General features: G+C 37.6%; 1 protein-coding gene across 1 annotated transcript; it reads right to left on the bottom strand.

Moving 5' to 3' along the window:
* Positions 1-6,637: 6,637 nt before the first annotated feature.
* LOC113043684 (uncharacterized) lies at positions 6,638-13,520 on the bottom strand. The gene is made up of 19 exons (XM_026203197.1): positions 13,515-13,520; positions 12,983-13,183; positions 11,976-12,318; positions 11,708-11,847; positions 11,387-11,591; positions 11,150-11,254; positions 10,786-10,976; positions 10,550-10,691; positions 9,729-10,370; positions 9,582-9,641; positions 9,264-9,289; positions 8,883-9,002; positions 8,730-8,777; positions 8,532-8,612; positions 8,373-8,450; positions 7,708-7,758; positions 7,581-7,625; positions 6,990-7,184; positions 6,638-6,658 (listed from the first exon to the last, which is right to left on the bottom strand). Exons 1-19 carry the CDS (start codon positions 13,518-13,520, stop codon positions 6,638-6,640), a joined length of 2,700 nt encoding a protein of 899 aa, XP_026058982.1.
* Between the last annotated feature and the right edge of the window lie 4,312 nt (positions 13,521-17,832).

Here is a 17,832-nt window from a genome sequence, read left to right as displayed (position 1 = left end):
GAAACACAGAGCAGCAGAGTGAGAGAAATCCTTATTTGTCCGAGAGAGCAGAAGCAGTTCGTCTGTTTTGTTAGGTAGAGAGCGGAAATTTGCCAGATGGATGCTAGGCAACGGCGTTCGAAATCCGCGCTTCCTGAGTCTGACGAGCGCTCCCGCTCGCTTCCCCCGTCTGCGCGTCCTGAAGCGCTTGATCAGCGCCACCGCTCCTCCGATAACAATGTTCAGTAAAACGTCTGAATAATTTAAATCCGGTAAAAGATCTTGTGGTGTGTTCTGCCGAATGTTCAGCAGTTCTTCCCTGGTGAAACTGATAGTGTTTCTTTAACAAAAAACAGGAAAAACGAACAAAAACAGTACAAACACTGGAGAGCCAAGCACTGAAGCAGCCATGCGCGGCGCCATCAAGTAATCAGGAATTATCAGGTAAGTTAAAGTTGCAATCAGTGTATGGAGTCACTAAATTACAGCCGAGAGTTTAAAAGTTGTTGAGAGGCAAGACAAGACACAAGAATGATTCAAGAATGTTTATATATATATATATGTCATTTTGTGACAACATCACAACAGCACCAAAGTGAACCCCTTCTCCATCAGTTGCTGCATGGACAGAATGGCTGTAGGCTTCAACTCTAGACAGAGAGAGATAAATAAGAAACATTTGTCTAACATATTCAACTGATATACTGTATATATATATATATATATATATATATATATATATATATATATATATATATATATATATATATATTAGGGGTGTAACGATACGCGTATTCGTATTGAACCGTTCGGTACGACGCTTTCGGTTCGGTACGCGGTACGCATTATGTATACCGAACGGTTCGTTGGAGTAATTAATTATATTTGAAAAAAAAAAAAAAAAGAGAGAGAGAGAAATATAATGATATGCGTTCAACAAGGTAGCCCAATAACCCAAACAACTTAACAGGCAACGCCCCTGACACTCCCGAAGAAGAAAAAAACACCATCTTATATGTTTATGTTAGGCTACTCAGCAGGCGCTCGCTCACTCAGTACGCGCTGAAGGCTCGTTGCAAAATAGCCAATGCGTTTAACAGACTAGAAATGAGAAGATCCTCCAATAACCAACAGGTCTGGTGTTTGGGTGCACTTTGGATTCCCTTTAAGCTATAATGGTGATGGCAAGAGAGTGGTGGATAAAAAAACAACGGTATGTCGCATCTGCAACATGACAGGGTACACCAGCGGGAATAAAAAAAATAAAAAAAAAACACCAGCGGGAATATCTGGGATATATGCGTCAGTACTATCTGGGAAAAGACGAAAAAAAGGAGAAACATGCACGCAGCAAACTATCCCTGCAGCATTTAGACACTATAGCTTACAGGGAATCCAACCCAAACACCAGACCTGTTGGTTATTTTAGGATCTTATATTTCTGGTCTGTTAAAGGCATTCGACATTTTGCAACGAGCCTTCAGCGCGTGCCGAGTGAGCGAGCGCCTTAGGGGCCGTTCACATATCGTGCCTAAAAACGCATGGAAAACGCTAAGCGCGTCTTTCTCCTCCTTTCCAAAGCGCTTGGGCAGAAGCGCTCATGAGGCGTCTGTCTTTGCTAAGCAACAATGACGTGCTCTCTCCATGAGACGCGGAAATTTCAGCGAAGGATAAATGGATTTGCAGCTCTAAAAATCGCTTGCAGTAGCTCTGCTACTAAATTTATTTCAAAATTGCAATCCATATACAACTATGATCAGCTGATCCTTCATCTTGGCTGAGCTCTCAACGTTGTTACGGGAAAGGATGAAGCTGATTGGTTAGTTCTTGTCACATGACCCGCGGTGCGCTTGCGGCATTCTGAAAAGTTGAGATGTTTTTACATTTTGCTGTATCTAAAACGTATCGAACCGAACCGAACCGAACCGTGACATCAGTGTATCGTATCGAACCGAACCGTGAATTTTGTGAACCGTTACACCCCTAATATATATATATATATATATATATATATATATATATATATATATATATGTATGTATCGTGTAGTTCCAGGGGAAGGTCGTGGTGTTTCAGTGGAAGCAGAAGCGGCAGGTGCGGGGCGGCGCATGAAGGCAAAAGGAACAGCAGTAGTGGGTACGGCTCTGCTTGCAGGAAGCTGACTATGATCTGGATCCCCGTGGACCTCATGATGGCCACGATGCACAAGATTGAGGATGCAAAAATGTCCAGATGGCTCTGGAAATGTGGTGTTTGCATCATCTGTAATGTACAGACTGCTGCCATCAACCTGTTGAAGTGCATAGAAGGAAAATACCATAACTTTAATGAACATTTAAAATAAATGGCAAACAGTAAAAAGACAAATGCTAATCCATCAGATTCATTGTTAGTTTATTAACGAATATAAACAAAATGCTTAATTAAAATGTCAGAAAACCTAATAGGGGTGGAACGGCCTGCACATTAATTAAACTTATCAGATGACAAGAGCATGGTTGATGTAAGGTTTGTAAGATTTACCTGCAGCTTAATGTATTAGTGTGAATACTGGCTTAATAGTCGTTGTTTTACCATATTTGTGTATAAAATATCTTTCATAACTAAACTGCACTGACTGACTAGTTGCAGTATGTGTTAGCCTGTTATTATTTTGCAATGATAAATGAGGGATTTGGCATTTTAATCGTTTGTTAGAATTTGGCCTAATCTGCAGGTCTACTCCACATACAGTTATACATTGCTATCATGTGTTAGTTTCTGTCATGTTCTGCATGGCCAATATGAAGTGATTTTATGGATTCGATTAGGCTCATTGTAGGACAGATGATTAAAAAAGGCACTAGGGATATTTTCATGATCTCAAAATATTCTTTACAAGTACACTCTCTCTTTTTCAAGATGCATATAACAATCAAAAAAGGAAAATCCCTGCCCGAATTAAAGCGATGCACCACATGCTGCAAGGACTTTCACTTTTCATATTCATATATATATATATATATATATATATATATATATATATATATATATATATTCCAGTTGAATATGTTAGACAAATGTTTCTTATTTATCTCTCTCTGTCTAGAGTTGAAGCCTACAGCCATTCTGTCCATGCAGCAACTGATGGAGAAGGGGTTCACTTTGGTGCTGTTGTGATGTTGTCACAAAATGACATATATATATATATATAAACATTCTTGAATCATTCTTGTGTCTTGTCTTGCCTCTCAACAACTTTTAAACTCTCGGCTGTAATTTAGTGACTCCATACACTGATTGCAACTTTAACTTACCTGATAATGAGCTAATTCACCTTAAGGAGGTTAATAAATATACTGTATAATTCAAGAGACTAAGACTTTTAAGGTTCTTCCTTTTTTACAATTGTTTTAAAATTGATATACATCAATTTCACAAAATGTATATTTCATTTATATTTTGTGTAAATTCATGTTTAAATTTAAAATTGTGACTCAAAGCTCACTTAGTAATTAACCTCTGCTGCATTTTGAATCAAAAATCACATTTAAAAACAAATGCTACTGAGATTAATATATTGATGCTATATACAAAGTAACGTGACTGCAAACTAAACCAACAGGGTAATAGATCTGCGGTCCTGAAACTGCAGCCTCCGGTTGTGCAGGAACATACTGCGTTATGTCTTTGCGTGCAAAACTGTAAATTATAACAAACGTTACTTATGTTGTTATTGTTGTGTATTATTTCAGTACCTGAAATATCCTGCATATTTTGTCAACAGACATGTCATCATCTCTTACTGTGACACGTTTGCCTTCTCAAAAGAGAAAATAACTTGTTGTTTCCATTGTCGCAGCAGCTCGGACATAAATTACGTGTTTTACATTACCTTGGGTGAAGGGCGGGTCTTCTTGGCGTGGCGGGAGCTCTGGGCGGGAGTAACTTCCGGTTCACGAAAAAGTACTGCAGAATGCAGGATTAGTTCATACATACATATTTTGATTTCCGATTTCCATCTATAAACACAATCGGATAACGAGATTGTTTTCCGTTTTCCGTCTTTAATATCAAAAGAAAAAAAGAAAAATGGATTGATTTCCGTTTTTTGTTTTCCTATTTACTAATGGAAATTGGGAAACGAGCCGTTTTTCGTTTTCGTTTTTTTCCTTTTAAAACGAAAATCCGTTGGCCAACAAGTACACGGTCCGGGATTGTTTGCGCCATCACGTTTACTGTTTTTTTTTTCTGCCATCACTTTTACGTCACTAACGTAACATCACGTTAATGCCCCTCGTGGCGAGCGCACGTTTAAATACACTGTATTTCATTTCATTTAAATCTATGTATTAAATATTTATTATTTAATATGATATAATATAATTACAATCTAATTGTCTATTAAAATATATTAAACATTAATATTTTAATCTATTTAACTTTAGTTAACTATATTTAGATCTAGATGAAAACTGCTTTTCTGCCAATGCTCCAGTGAAAAATACCACTCAAATAAATAAATAAATACATGTAAGATTGTATATGGTCACATTATGGTACTTTAATTAGGCCTTTGTTTTTAAACATTTATATATTACATTCATTTAACACCTAGATGTTTCAGAAGAGTATAGGCTACATGTGATATTTAATTCAGAAATCAAAGGATTGATTTGTGTTTATATATAAATAAATAAAAACTTACCCTGTTCTGCAAGTTCTTCAGACGTCCAAGAAAATCCTTCGCCCGACGTTCAAATTTTGAACCTCATATCGACGTCCAAGGGACGTCGTAGTTCGACGTCCAGATATGAACCGGATTTGCAAGTCGAGGAGACGTCCAGATATGGTCCAGACCGACCGACTCAATTTAGACTTGATCTGCACGTCCTATAGACGTCTCATGTTTGTTGGGAAAGGACGCTAAGGCATTCCTATTGCCCAGGATCACCACAAACCTTAAAAAAGGGACACCTCTTTTCTGCAGCTATAAATTCCAGAGACTTTGTCTCCAAAACCAACAGACTGAAATTAACCCACTTGTGGTTTAATACAAGCAACGGCCTCAAAATTGCTTCCAATAAGCTGAATTGATTACCAGTATTTACCTCACATATATCTTCAGTATCATGTATGTTTTACAGGGCTCCAAACTGCGACTAAAACGGTTGCATTTGCGACCATAAATATTAAAATGCGAGTGAAGTTTTTGCTGAGGTCGCCACTGGCGACTAGGCATATGTATTTACATGTTATCTCTTAAAAAATTGCATGTAATGCCTTTTTTCCTGGTTGTTTTGCATTCACATCTTTTGTTATGTTCACGCATTGAGAGAATGCGCATCGAAGTTTTAGTGGGAAAAGAGTTTTAAACAGTCCTCATCTGCTGCAGCAGCGCTGACACACACCTGATAAACGCAATAGTATGTTCCTGCACAACCGGAGGCTGCAGTTTCAGGACCGCAGATCTAGGACCTCCGTTCTAGAACCCTAGTTTTTTGTGACAGCGCCACCTACCGTACTGGACTAAAGTGATGGCTGCAGTTTCAGGACCGCACTTCTAGGACCCTGTTGGTTTAGTTTGTAGTCATGTTTGTATATAGCATCAATATGTTAATCTCAGTAGCATTTGTTTTTAAATGTGATTTTTGATTCAAAATGCAGCAGAGGTTAATTACTAAGTGTGCTTTGAGTCACAATTTTAAATTTAAACATGAATCTACACAAAATATAAATGAAAAATGTATATACATTTTAAAACAATTGTAAAAAATGGAGAACCTTAAAAGTCTTAGTCTCTTGAATTATACAGTATATTTATTAACCTCCTTAAGGTGAATTAGCTCATTATCAGGTAAGTTAAAGTTGGAATCAGCATATGGAGTCACTAAATTACAGCAGATATTTTAAAGGTTGTTGTGAGACAAGACAAGACACAACAATGATTCAAGAATGTTTATATATATATATATATATATATATATATATATATATATTTTTTTTTTTTTTTTTTTACAGCACTAAAACGAACCCCTTTCCCATCTGGCTGTAGGCTTCAACTCTAGAGAAAGAGAGACCGAGAGATGGAGAGAGTGAGAGAGATAAATAAGAAACATTTGTTTAACATATTCAACTGGAGAATGAATATATAGATATATATATATATATATATATATATATATATATATATATATATATATATATATATGATTAAACACTTATGCACTGTTGGGAGTTTTAGAGAGAGAGTCAAACAGAATATTCATGTTACTGACATCTAATTACAGACTTCAAATGTGCAAGTACATAAGAACAATACCCACCAACTGAATGATCTCCCTTCTTTCCTCAATTGTTTGTCAATCTTTCTATTAAATTCTTCCACTTCACTGAAATAGTTATCAGAGAACAATCATTTTTGTGATAATAGAAATATCAGTAGCAAAATGGTGCACTGGGTATTGTGCAACAATTATTCATATTGTACTCTGACCTGAAATGATAATCTGGACCAGAAATGAAGACCTGCTCAGCCTCCTGCAAGGACAAATTCTGGAGGGCAGCCAGGGCATATATGATGGCCTATGAAAAACATTAATATAAATGTACTGTTATAGCACTACTGAACAGCAAGCTATTAAACATGGGCCATACACGAGTAGCACCAGTATGTAGTTTATACAGTAGCTTTGTAAGTCTAAGGACACAAACAAAATCATTACATGGACTGGCATACCTCCGGAAAAAGAACACCACAGATGAACTGCACTTCATCTGTGAAGCTCAGTTGTGTTGGTGTCCTACCCAGCACTCCTCTCAGATATGAAAACAGGATGTCCTGCTGTTCCTCACTGTCGAGGTAGACAGGCACCCGGGAAGAGGTTACCTTATGTAACCACTTAGAGGGCTTCCCGTTGAGTACACCCTTATGGACAAACCATGGTACAAAAACAGTTATTTATAAGAAATGTATACTTTTAAGATAAAGATACAATAATTTGCAGAATAGTCAAAAGATACAATAGTACCACCAAATGCTCCTCAGATCCCTGTAACTCTCCTATAAAGTCCACCAGTCTCTTTTCTTCTGTGGTGCGGTGATCCACAGACTCAATGTGGACTGGGACCTTCTCAGAGACAGCACTCAGTCTTGGCACTCGGGAGACAGGCTGAAGAGCTCCTTGGACCAAGCTTCTGGCCTCATCAGTCCAGAAGGCAAACCGCTGACCATGCCTTTCAGACATTAAGAAGATTCATCTAAAGTATTGCACAGGCAAAAACTAAGGCATTTGGTGCACAAGTGACACACACAAATGTCTAATTTACTGAAAGGTGTGGTTTAAAACTGTTTAAAGCATAGGTAGTTCCAGTCTGTTTGTACAGAAATTAATATACATATATTGTTTAGTGGTGTCATACCCTTCTATTTTGAAGCGCTCCATCAGAAGAAGACACCACCACTTTCGAATTAAAGGCATGTCCATCTGAAAGATGCGTGACAGTGATGAGGAGAATCTTTAGTAAATGATGTATCTATTTTCTTCATGACGAAGAGTGTACACACAGACAACATGTAAAAGTGAGATTTTCTTGTACATTTTTTTTTTAAATCAACTAACCTCCTGGAAGTCAAACCCCACACCTGTCACAATGCAGAGGGTGTACTGCAATAGAAAAGATGGAAGACGTTTTATTCACAATGTTGACAGAAACTTGTATATACTTGACAAAAAATTTAGACCTTACCATGAGAATGAAAATCCCGCAGTCATTCCCAAAGTTTTGGAGTGGCAATCCCTAAAAGCAGCAAAACAGGTAACACACAAGTCAAATAGCTGAAAGCCACTGCCACTCTTTTAAATGATCACATCTACATGATATGAATATGGGATATAATTATATTTGTTTGGAGTAGCTAAATGTCCATTTATTAATCACCGCAATATCATGCCCAGTCTTTTCAGTCCAGCTCCCAGGATCTATTGTTTGTGCAAGATTCCTACAAAAAAAAAAAAAAATTATAATGATGATAATGTAGCCAAAATATTATCAGTACAGGCTATAAGAACGTAGCCTGAAATATATTAGTACAGGCTATAAGAACATAGCCGAAAATATAAATTGTTATATGAACATGTCAAACAGTATGCCTCATTTGTGAACCTAAAAATGGTTCTGTACTCATCATCACCAAATCCAGACTCATGCATTGTGTACAGTGAGTCTAAAAAGACAATCTCTCTCATGAGTGGCTTCATGATCTATAATATGATATTTGGTAAAAGTTACACAACATTTTAAAAGTCATTAGGACAAAAAGTAGAGCTGGAACTGACAGTGTGAACTTTCATGATTTAACAATTACCACTACATGTACTATCTAGAATGGTGGAACAGTACCAATCCCTTACACAGAGAATGAAGTGTTCTGGCCCATTTGAGTTGGTCCACGCTGGAAACACCAACAAGTCTTTCATGTCAACATCCTCCTAATATTAATTAAATGTCTTGTCATAATGCAGATCCACATTTCTGTAATCACATAGATATTTTATTTTATGCATATTCACTGGAAAGTTAACAGCCATATTTTTTGGTGTACACTTCCATGTAGGAATTACGTACATGTCCTCTATATATATGTCTTTTCCCTATCGTAAAAAAAAATAATAATACTGAAAGCGTGTAACTACTTTGAAAGTAGACAATTATATCAAAGAATACAGTAACATACAGTAAATGTTAATTTATGCTTTAATCTCACATACATGTTGCTGAGCTGCTTCATGAATCAATTTGAAGCAGGCATTCCCAATCTACAAGAAAACAGCCAAAGCAAATATCATTAAAAAAAAAAATCAATAAAAAAATACAAAAATAACTAATCCCCTCCTATTTTTTACAAACTTCCCACTATGCACCTGGGAATCCATGTTTCTTTGTAACCCTAGGCTCCGAATCTCTTCACGGGTGAGACATGTGGACCCTTCTTTTATAATAATTTCTGCTCCAGGCCGTCTTGTGTCCAGAACATAGCTGAGCTGGAAATAACAATTATTATTACAGGAGCTAATATTCTTGCATTCGGATGGTTTACAATGACTTTAATATTTAAACCAGAAAGACTTGTAGATAATAAACTTTCACTATATCATGGTTACAGTGTGCAATTAAACAGTGGGTGACATGCACACTGTGGGGTGTGGCCTGTACAGATCATAGATCAAATATATTTTACACTCATAACTATCAATCAGATAATAGTGTGAGGCACAGAAAACAAATCACATTAATTAGCTCACCAGTTTGTCCTGGATAGGATTCAATTCTTAGACAGGTTTGAGAGGCCAAAGTGTGCTGGCTTGTGATGGCTTGGGCGCAGTCTTGGGAGCTGCCTTGGGAGTGTCAAGGGATGCGTTCTTGGGCACTGTCTCTGCTGAAACTACAGCAGAAAATTACTATAAGTGTTCCTAATCATACAGGTCAGTCCATGTTCAAAACAGCTAACCCATCAAATGAAAGAAGTTCTTAGCACTGATATTCCATAAGCCTTTTGTCATGCAGAAAACATAATTAAGAATTTGACAAGGGAAGAGCAGAATGAGTCCCTCATTACTTACCAGTTGGTACATCAATGCCGATTGAAACAGTGGAGACCTTCTCTGGGGATACCGGATTAACTAAAAATTAAATAATTATTTCAAAATTGAACAATAAATGTGCTGCATTTAAAACAGAATAGCTTAAAAAGAAAAATAAAGAATTACCTAACACTGCCTGGCTGTGCCTGTTCATTGTGACATCATTTCCAAAAGCCTTTTTTATGTTGCCTAGACGTTGTTCATTTCTGTACGTGTTATGATGGTGTATAATATTCCTCATAAGGAACAGATGTGTTGAAGGTAAAGCCATGTTTAAAAAGTAATTATTTTTCTTCATTCTGGAAAATAGCTGTTCTGCAACTTGACTGTTTACTTTTCCAGCCAGTTGTGGGACTGTGCGAAGCTTCCGCAGAACATCACGGGGATCTTTCGTATTGTCCTCGTGGAACCGATCATACAGAGCATAATGCTCTGCTGAACCAGTAACTCGATGGCCTTCAGGGTCTGGAATATTTTTTTTACAATTCAGCCAAGGTAGTGAGACCTTCAGTTTCCCATCTTTGGCTTTGGCTATGTTGTCTGGAGTTGGGGGGTTTAACCGTCCTTCAAAAGGTTTGAGAGGCAAACTTCCTGGTTCTCTAAGGTTCATGTGGGTTGCTAACCCACGTGCAAAGTCATATATGATAACATTTGGCATGTGCTTCCAAGAAAGCAACATGTCTGCAAAGTCACGTGGGCTTTCTGCTCGAATGTTACACTTTATGCTGTACACAATGCCACATGGGCACATAATTACAGCCCAACCACCTGAGATGGGGGGAAAAAAAGTAGTTTAACCAACTAAAAAGGGCTTCATCCGTACAGAGTACACTGAAAATAAAAGTCAGATAATTAAAGAGAAGCACCTTTGGAAGTTATTACACCCAGGGACAAACCCTTCAAAATAATGGTAGCACACAAAGTAAACTATGTAAAATGTAGCCTACCTGAAGCAGCCCAGATCTTTTGAAAAACCTTGTCGTATGTCTGCCTGGACTTCATTTCATTTGACAATCTCAGAAGGAGGTCAGCTCGTGATCCAGACGAATCTAACCCACACTCCTTACATAATTTCCTAACCACCTGAACCTATAAAATATAACAAATTAAATATATGAGGAGACACATGTTTTTGAAAATAATGCCAACTAAAAATAGAAAATATAATGAATTGTGTTTTTACCTTCTGCTTGTATAGTTCCTCTCTTAGGCGGTCCTCTGTTACTGTCATTTCAGAGACCTCGGTCGGTTTTGGAGGACGGACTTTTTGATATTCCGTATTAAGGACATGGTTTGATCTACATGTTTTTGGACCTATCCATGGTGCCCAAAAGTTGTAACTTGGTGGGACTGTAAAAGTATTTTTTTGTTGACCTTTGAAAATATCACATCAAACAACAAATAATTGTTAAAATAGCTTAATATCTACATAGTGATAAATGTAAACATGTTATGCATCTATGTCCATGTTTGTTTGCCACACAATTTACCAGTCATTAAAAAAAAAAGGCTAACATATTTAGAAATTGTTTGCTTGCTTGAATTACTTGTTACAAATCCTTGACCAATCCTCTCCAATGAAAGTGCCTCCCAAAAAGAATGCATATCAACCTCTCCGTTGAAGTCTTCTGGGGGTGGTGAAAGGTCACTTACTAAAGAAATAATGTAAAAACATTACACAGAAGTCAAATGTGTATAGAAATTAAAAGCTGTTTGAAACTCTGGGTGTATTTGGGCGAAAATTAATACTAGAAGATAACACTTTTCAATGAAAGCATGTTTACCTGACAAATGGAAGGCCCCCTTCTTATGGAGGTCCATGATGACAACTGGTGGATGGTCCCCACAGTTCACACAGGAATACTCGTAGTCATGTTCTGTAAGAGCTTCAAAGTGAAGATATCCTTGCATAATCGTATCAGCTGAGGGAAAGTGCACACCGGTAGTCCTTTCCAAATACTCCACCACTCTGCAGACAGCAGTATGGACCTAAGAAAGAAACATAATAATGAAAAAACAAATTATACCATACATTTTAACTGTACATTTCCCCCCACAAAAGGACAAAATTACAGACTATACTTCAATTAAGATAAAAAAAATACCTGTAGCATATTCCTAATAGTTATGCATAAAGGGAGGTCAAGGAGTATCCGATCATTAAAATTGTGTATGCCATCTTTCCACTCTTGGTAGCGAAAGAAGGCTCCACACTGATGACAAGACTTACAGCAGGTAGAAACATCTGGAAATCCAAAGATTCAACAAAAATCACAGTTTCCAAAACATTCAATGATTTTTTAAAAATATCCCACAACTCCCACAGCAGATTTACATTTTAATAATAATAATGAATATACATAATGGAATTACCTTGAACAATACGTGAGCTGGTGAGGATTTTGGCCTTTTGTGTAATAAGGACTGGGTCACTCAGGGGTACATTGCCAGGGCAGTGCTGGCACATCATCTCCTCTGGAATTAGATGCCTTGGGTATTCCTTTTCCACTGATGGAAGCCGAAAATGTTCAGGAAGTATAACAGGTAACGTTTTGTTCTTCAGAATATACTGGACCATGACTTTCAATTGGTCATCTTTTGGTGGATACGTTATGTCACCCAGATCAGCCTCATCATCTCTGTTTTCATCACCTGCTGATGTTAGGACTTCCACTTCCTCAGTGCTCCGCACTTTTCTGAAAAGTTCACGGTGTGTCTGAAATAAGTGCCATTTTCCTATATATTTATGTATGCATGATCTCTTTGTCCGATGACAAGGACAGTGCCATGAATTTTTTTTTGTGTCATATGACACAATGACCCTTCCCAATCGACTGTAATATGACACTGTAGGCTCATAAATGGAGATGTATTTCACTGACTGAGGCATTCCAATTTTGCAGTAAACAGACAAAGGTACATGGTTGCTGTTGGCAAGGTTTTGCAGATCAAGGCAAACCTTCTTTTTATCCTCACCAAACCACTTGCTCTTCACCATTTCAGTAAGTGTATCTTCACTCAGTACAGGAAAAGAAGCATAGGATGAACAGTATGATATTGATTGAAGGTGTATGCACTGATATGCTTTCAATCCACTCCTCCATGCCAACTCCATGTTCACCTGGCACTCAGTGGATTCACAGAAAACATGTTGATTTTCCCCCCATATCTTATTTTGAACATGCAGAGGTATACTGGTACCATGAAATGATTTGTGGACGGTATAAATTCCATTCTCATTCATTCTGAAGGTGGGAGGTTGCTGTGATGTCCTTTCGTTTTCTTGTGTGCTTCCTTTCTATGTGCCTCTTTAATTTTGTCTTGTGCATGAGATGGTGGCATATGGGACACTTTTTCTTTAGTTTTGTCTTCACACAGACCCTTTGCATCTGTTCACTTGGAGTTGATGGCAGAGTGGTGGTGGTTGTAATTGCTGGATCTAGCATGGTGGTGGTTTTTGTAGTTGGATCTGGGATGGTGTTGGATGCTGTTGTTGGAACTGCCAACTTGATCTTTTTTGGAGATGGGATGTTTGTCAATGTCGGAGCTGGGATTGTGCTGGTTATGTCAGGGTGCTTCTCCTTGCACGAAGACAAGTGTTTAATGAAATCAGATTTACGTAACAGCATCGACTGGCAGTGGATACAGTGGTAATGCAACTGTGGTCGGCAATGTAACCCACATCTGTGAATGGTATAGCCTATAATGGTGTAACAAGAACATAGAATAGATCATATATTTCAATTTGTAAATTATGTATACCCAAAATTTGAATTAGGTGTTTGGTTTTCAAAAACAAATAAGAGAGCTTTGATTCACTGCCCAAATGGAACTGATCATAAAATACATTTTACTTTTAATGCACATTTTAACTCCAACTGCATTTCCTGAGGGAATGTTTGACAACTTTACCTTCATGGATAACTGCACGATTGAAATGGCTCTCTAAATGGGTTCTGATCTTGATCAACTTTGATGGCTGGAACAAAGCTGAACTACAGAACGGGCAATGAAAGTCCTTGCAGCATGTGGTGCATCGCTTTAATTCGGGCAGGGATTTTCCTTTTTGGATTGTTATATGCATCTTGGAAAAGTGAGAGTGTACTTGTTAGAATATTTTGAGATCATGAAAATATCCCTAGTGCCTTTTTTAATCATCTGTCCTACAATGAGCCTAATCGAATCCATAAAATCACTTCATATTGGCCATGCAGAACATGACAGAAACTAACACATGATAGCAATGTATAACTGTATGTGGAGTAGACCTGCAGATTAGGCCAAATTCTAACAAACTATTAAAATTGCCAAATGCCTCATTTATCATTGCAAAACAATACCAAAACAACAGGCTAACACATACTGCAACTAGTCAGTCAGTGCAGTTTAGTTATGAAAGATATTTTATACACAAATATGGTAAAACAACGACTATTAAGCCAGTATTCACACTAATACATTAAGCTGCAGGTAAATCTAACGAACCTTACATCAACCATGCTCTTGTCATCTGATAAGTTTAATTAATGTGCAGGCTAGATTCACTTATAATACTTCGTCATTAAAACTCAACAAGGATTTATGAAATCATGGCCACGAATTAACGTCGTAGTAATTAATAAAACTAGCTCACAAATTCTTAATTTGGTGGGAATTAATTCATAATTAGCAGTTCTCACTATGTAAACTTCGCACCGTTTAAACGTTATAAAATAAAAATTAATTAAATATCGGTACTCACCGTCTGATTGCTGTCCACGTCGTCCATCTTTAATTAGTATTGATCCAGCACGTTAGGTGGCGCTGTCACAAAAAACCTAGGGTCCTAAAACTGCGGTCCCAGAACTGCGGTCCTGTAACTGCAGCCTCCGGTTGTGCAGGAATACCCTTCTCGATAAACGCGCGAGAGAGAGAAATGATGGAGGCTTGAAGAGAAATTGCAGAAAAACAGCGTCTATTTCGTTCATAACTTGAACAAACTACAACAGGTAAAGCTGTCATCTGTGTGGATACTGGCAATATCGTTAACAGTTCTCGTTTATAATCATAAGGCTTCTTCTTAACAAGATCTTCGTCCATGCTGTGTTCTGTTAATGCATGAACTTCATTATTTGAAGTGCACTTGCCGTCCAGTAATCGCAAAAAGATTTGTGCTTTGTTACTTTTTAATTTACAAAGTATCAGCTTTAAAATTATTCAAAATTCATAACAAAATTCAAACAATAAATGCAGTTTTGGTGCTCTTTAAGGGGCCGTTCACATATCGCGTCTAAAAACGCGTGGAAAACGCTAGGCGCGCCGCTTTCTAATTTTTTTCCAAAAGCCTTCAGACTCTTGCGCTCCTGAGGCATCTGCCGTTGCTAAGCAACCATGACCCGCTCTCTCCATGAAGATGCGTAAATTTCAGCAAAGGATAAATGGATTTGCAGAACTAAAAATCGCTTGCAGTAGCTCGGTTACTAAATTTATTTAAAAATGGCTATCCATATACAGCTATGATCAGCTGTTCCCTCATCTTGGCTGAGCTTTCAACGTTGGTACTGGAAAGGATGAAGCTGATTGGTTGGTTCTTGGAAATTTTGTGCAGCAGAGCCAGATAATGAACTTACTGTCGGGGCGTTTCTCGTTCTTGAGTCAAGAACTGGTTGCATCGGTTTTCAGATCACCAGTACACTGAACCAAGAACCGTTTCTGTCAGACGCGTCCGATTCGTGAACCGAGGAGCTGATGATACTGCGCATGTGTGATTCAGCGTGAAGCAGACCGACACACAGAGCGTCTGAACCGAACTGATTCTTTTGGTGATTGATTCTGAACTGATTCTGTGTTAATGTTATGATCTCTGTCCACTAGAACGCTATCGCTTTTAATTTAAAATGGGTTATTTAAAACAATTACTTATCAAACAGATGGAATTAGAAATAAAGGCCTGCCTCTAATCAAGTCAATTTATCGGTGGACGAATAGTTGATAAAGTGTTAAATATTCATTCTGAATAATTTGCATACTAATTTGGTTCTTATTCACTGTAATTCAATTCCTTTTGAGTTATATTGATCTTAATTCCCTTATTAATCTCACAAATATTTTAATAACTTATACATTTTAAGTCAAATTGTGCTTTGTTGGTATAAATGTCTGCTAGAAAGTGTTAAGTAAATATTAGGGCTGTCAAATGATTAAAATTTTTAATCAAATTAATCAGAATTTTCAGTGGATTAATCAGGATTAATCACTATTTGCAACTACACCTGAATCCTAACCATTTTTTTTCTGAAATGCATACCAAAAGATAAATAACAGGACACAGATACATAATTTTCATGTATTGACTCATCAATATGTGGTTCTTTTTTTCTGAATTTCAAAAGTTTAACATTTACTTAATCAAGTTTACCTGAGCACTATATCAAACCATGCCATTTAACTACAGATAGTGTAAGAGTTTTAGGTGAACCAGTGGAAATGTGTGAATGCGTTAAAAAATGTGACGTAATTAATGACAAACAACTAATTAACGCCGTTAACGCGCTATTTTCTGACAGCCCTAGTAAATATTTGTTGTTTTGTAATTGATTTTTTTATTTGATTTGAAAAGCAGTTTGGTTATTTTGGCTATTTAATTTATGCAATGGTGAAAAAATATTAAACTGTGTTTGGTATTCAGCCTTCAGTCCAGTGTTTCATTTTGTGCATCCCTAACATTTTCAAGTTTCCCAACATTCGTCTGGTGTGATAAATAAAAGAAACATGCTGTCATATTATGGGGTGATGGAAGATTATTTATAATAAACATACTGAAACAATAAAATCCTAACATTTACTGTAAAATACTGCACTATTACAATGAAAGAGCACACACAGGCTACCATGAGAATAAATATACGTACACTTATTGATGATCATTGTTGTAAGAATTACAGAACCTTTGATCTCCTGAGATACACATAAGACACACAGTACAGACATCTGTTCCCACATCTCACTGAGAGAAAGTGAGGGAAACGCCCCTCTCACATGCAACAGTTCCTTGATCTTGAGAAACGGACAATACATACATACACGGGCATCTTCGAGAAACCCCATAGAGTGCATGGAACGCCTCTCTCACATAATGCACTGGTTTCTCCTCATCCCCTCATTCATCCTTCCCTTCACTCAGCTCACCCAGAAAGGTCAATAGTAGAATATAATGGTCTACATTAATGCAAGTGATATTTGCAGTCATGTTTGGTGTCATTTGAATCGTCTCAGGGTGACTGGTACAATGGTCTTAATCTTACAAAAAGTAGACAAAAAGATAATTTGCTTAGTGTAATGGTAGTGCCCTTTCCCAGGGTCTTCCATGTAAATTATCTTCTGTTCCCATTGAAACACCTAGGTCTGGGATCTGGTTTAATGCAGATTCCAATTGTTTGTTCCTGTCTCCATCTTGAGTGATGTTTGTCTTGGTCTGAGGTACTTAAAGTCCACATGAAATCAAAATTGACTATATTTACTTTGTTCGCCTAAATTGATCGTTTTGTGCTGAACAATTCATCCATGCGAGTCAATCCACATAAAAAATTTTTTGGCTTCATAATCTTTAATCAAAATCTGAAAATGCCCCTCCCCTCTGCATTGGAGGACCTTCACTGATGACGTAGGCTTGAGGAATTGGGCGTCTGCTTAATCCGTAACCACGCCCCTCCAACCGACAGTAGACAGGCTGCCTGTGTGTTTGCTAGCATTGACAGCGCGTGAAAGGAGAGATGGCGAGGAGGTGCCTTTCTGGTTGTGGGACTCACAGAACACTTTTCCCTTTCCCTAAAATTCCCTCGTTACGGTTCAGATGGCTCGATTTTTTTCCATTTCGAGGAAGGAGGGATAACAGAGTGGTCACGGATGTGCTCCAAGCACTTCACGTGCGAATGCTTCAAAAATTGGACAGAACACGAAATGGGGTTTGTGAGATATCTGTCATGAACAGATAACGCTGTCCCTTCAGTGTACACCGTTGGTACCTCACAAAGTTTGACGGTTAGTTGAACTAGCTACAACCAAGCTCTTGAGACGTTGAACATCATACAGGGCTGCCAACATAACTTTGTCATATTATGCTTAATAAACTAAATACATGTTTAGTGCGCGTGAATTGGCGCGTGCGCAAAGGGTAACTTATTTTGAAAGATATAGAACAACCATGCCATTGAAATGAACCATGTCTCATGCAATTTGTCAATTATTAAAA

Source organism: Carassius auratus, chromosome 25, assembly GCF_003368295.1.
Source record: "Carassius auratus strain Wakin chromosome 25, ASM336829v1, whole genome shotgun sequence".
Lineage (NCBI taxonomy): Eukaryota > Metazoa > Chordata > Actinopteri > Cypriniformes > Cyprinidae > Carassius > Carassius auratus.
This window is presented reverse-complemented; position numbering and strand designations above follow the sequence as displayed.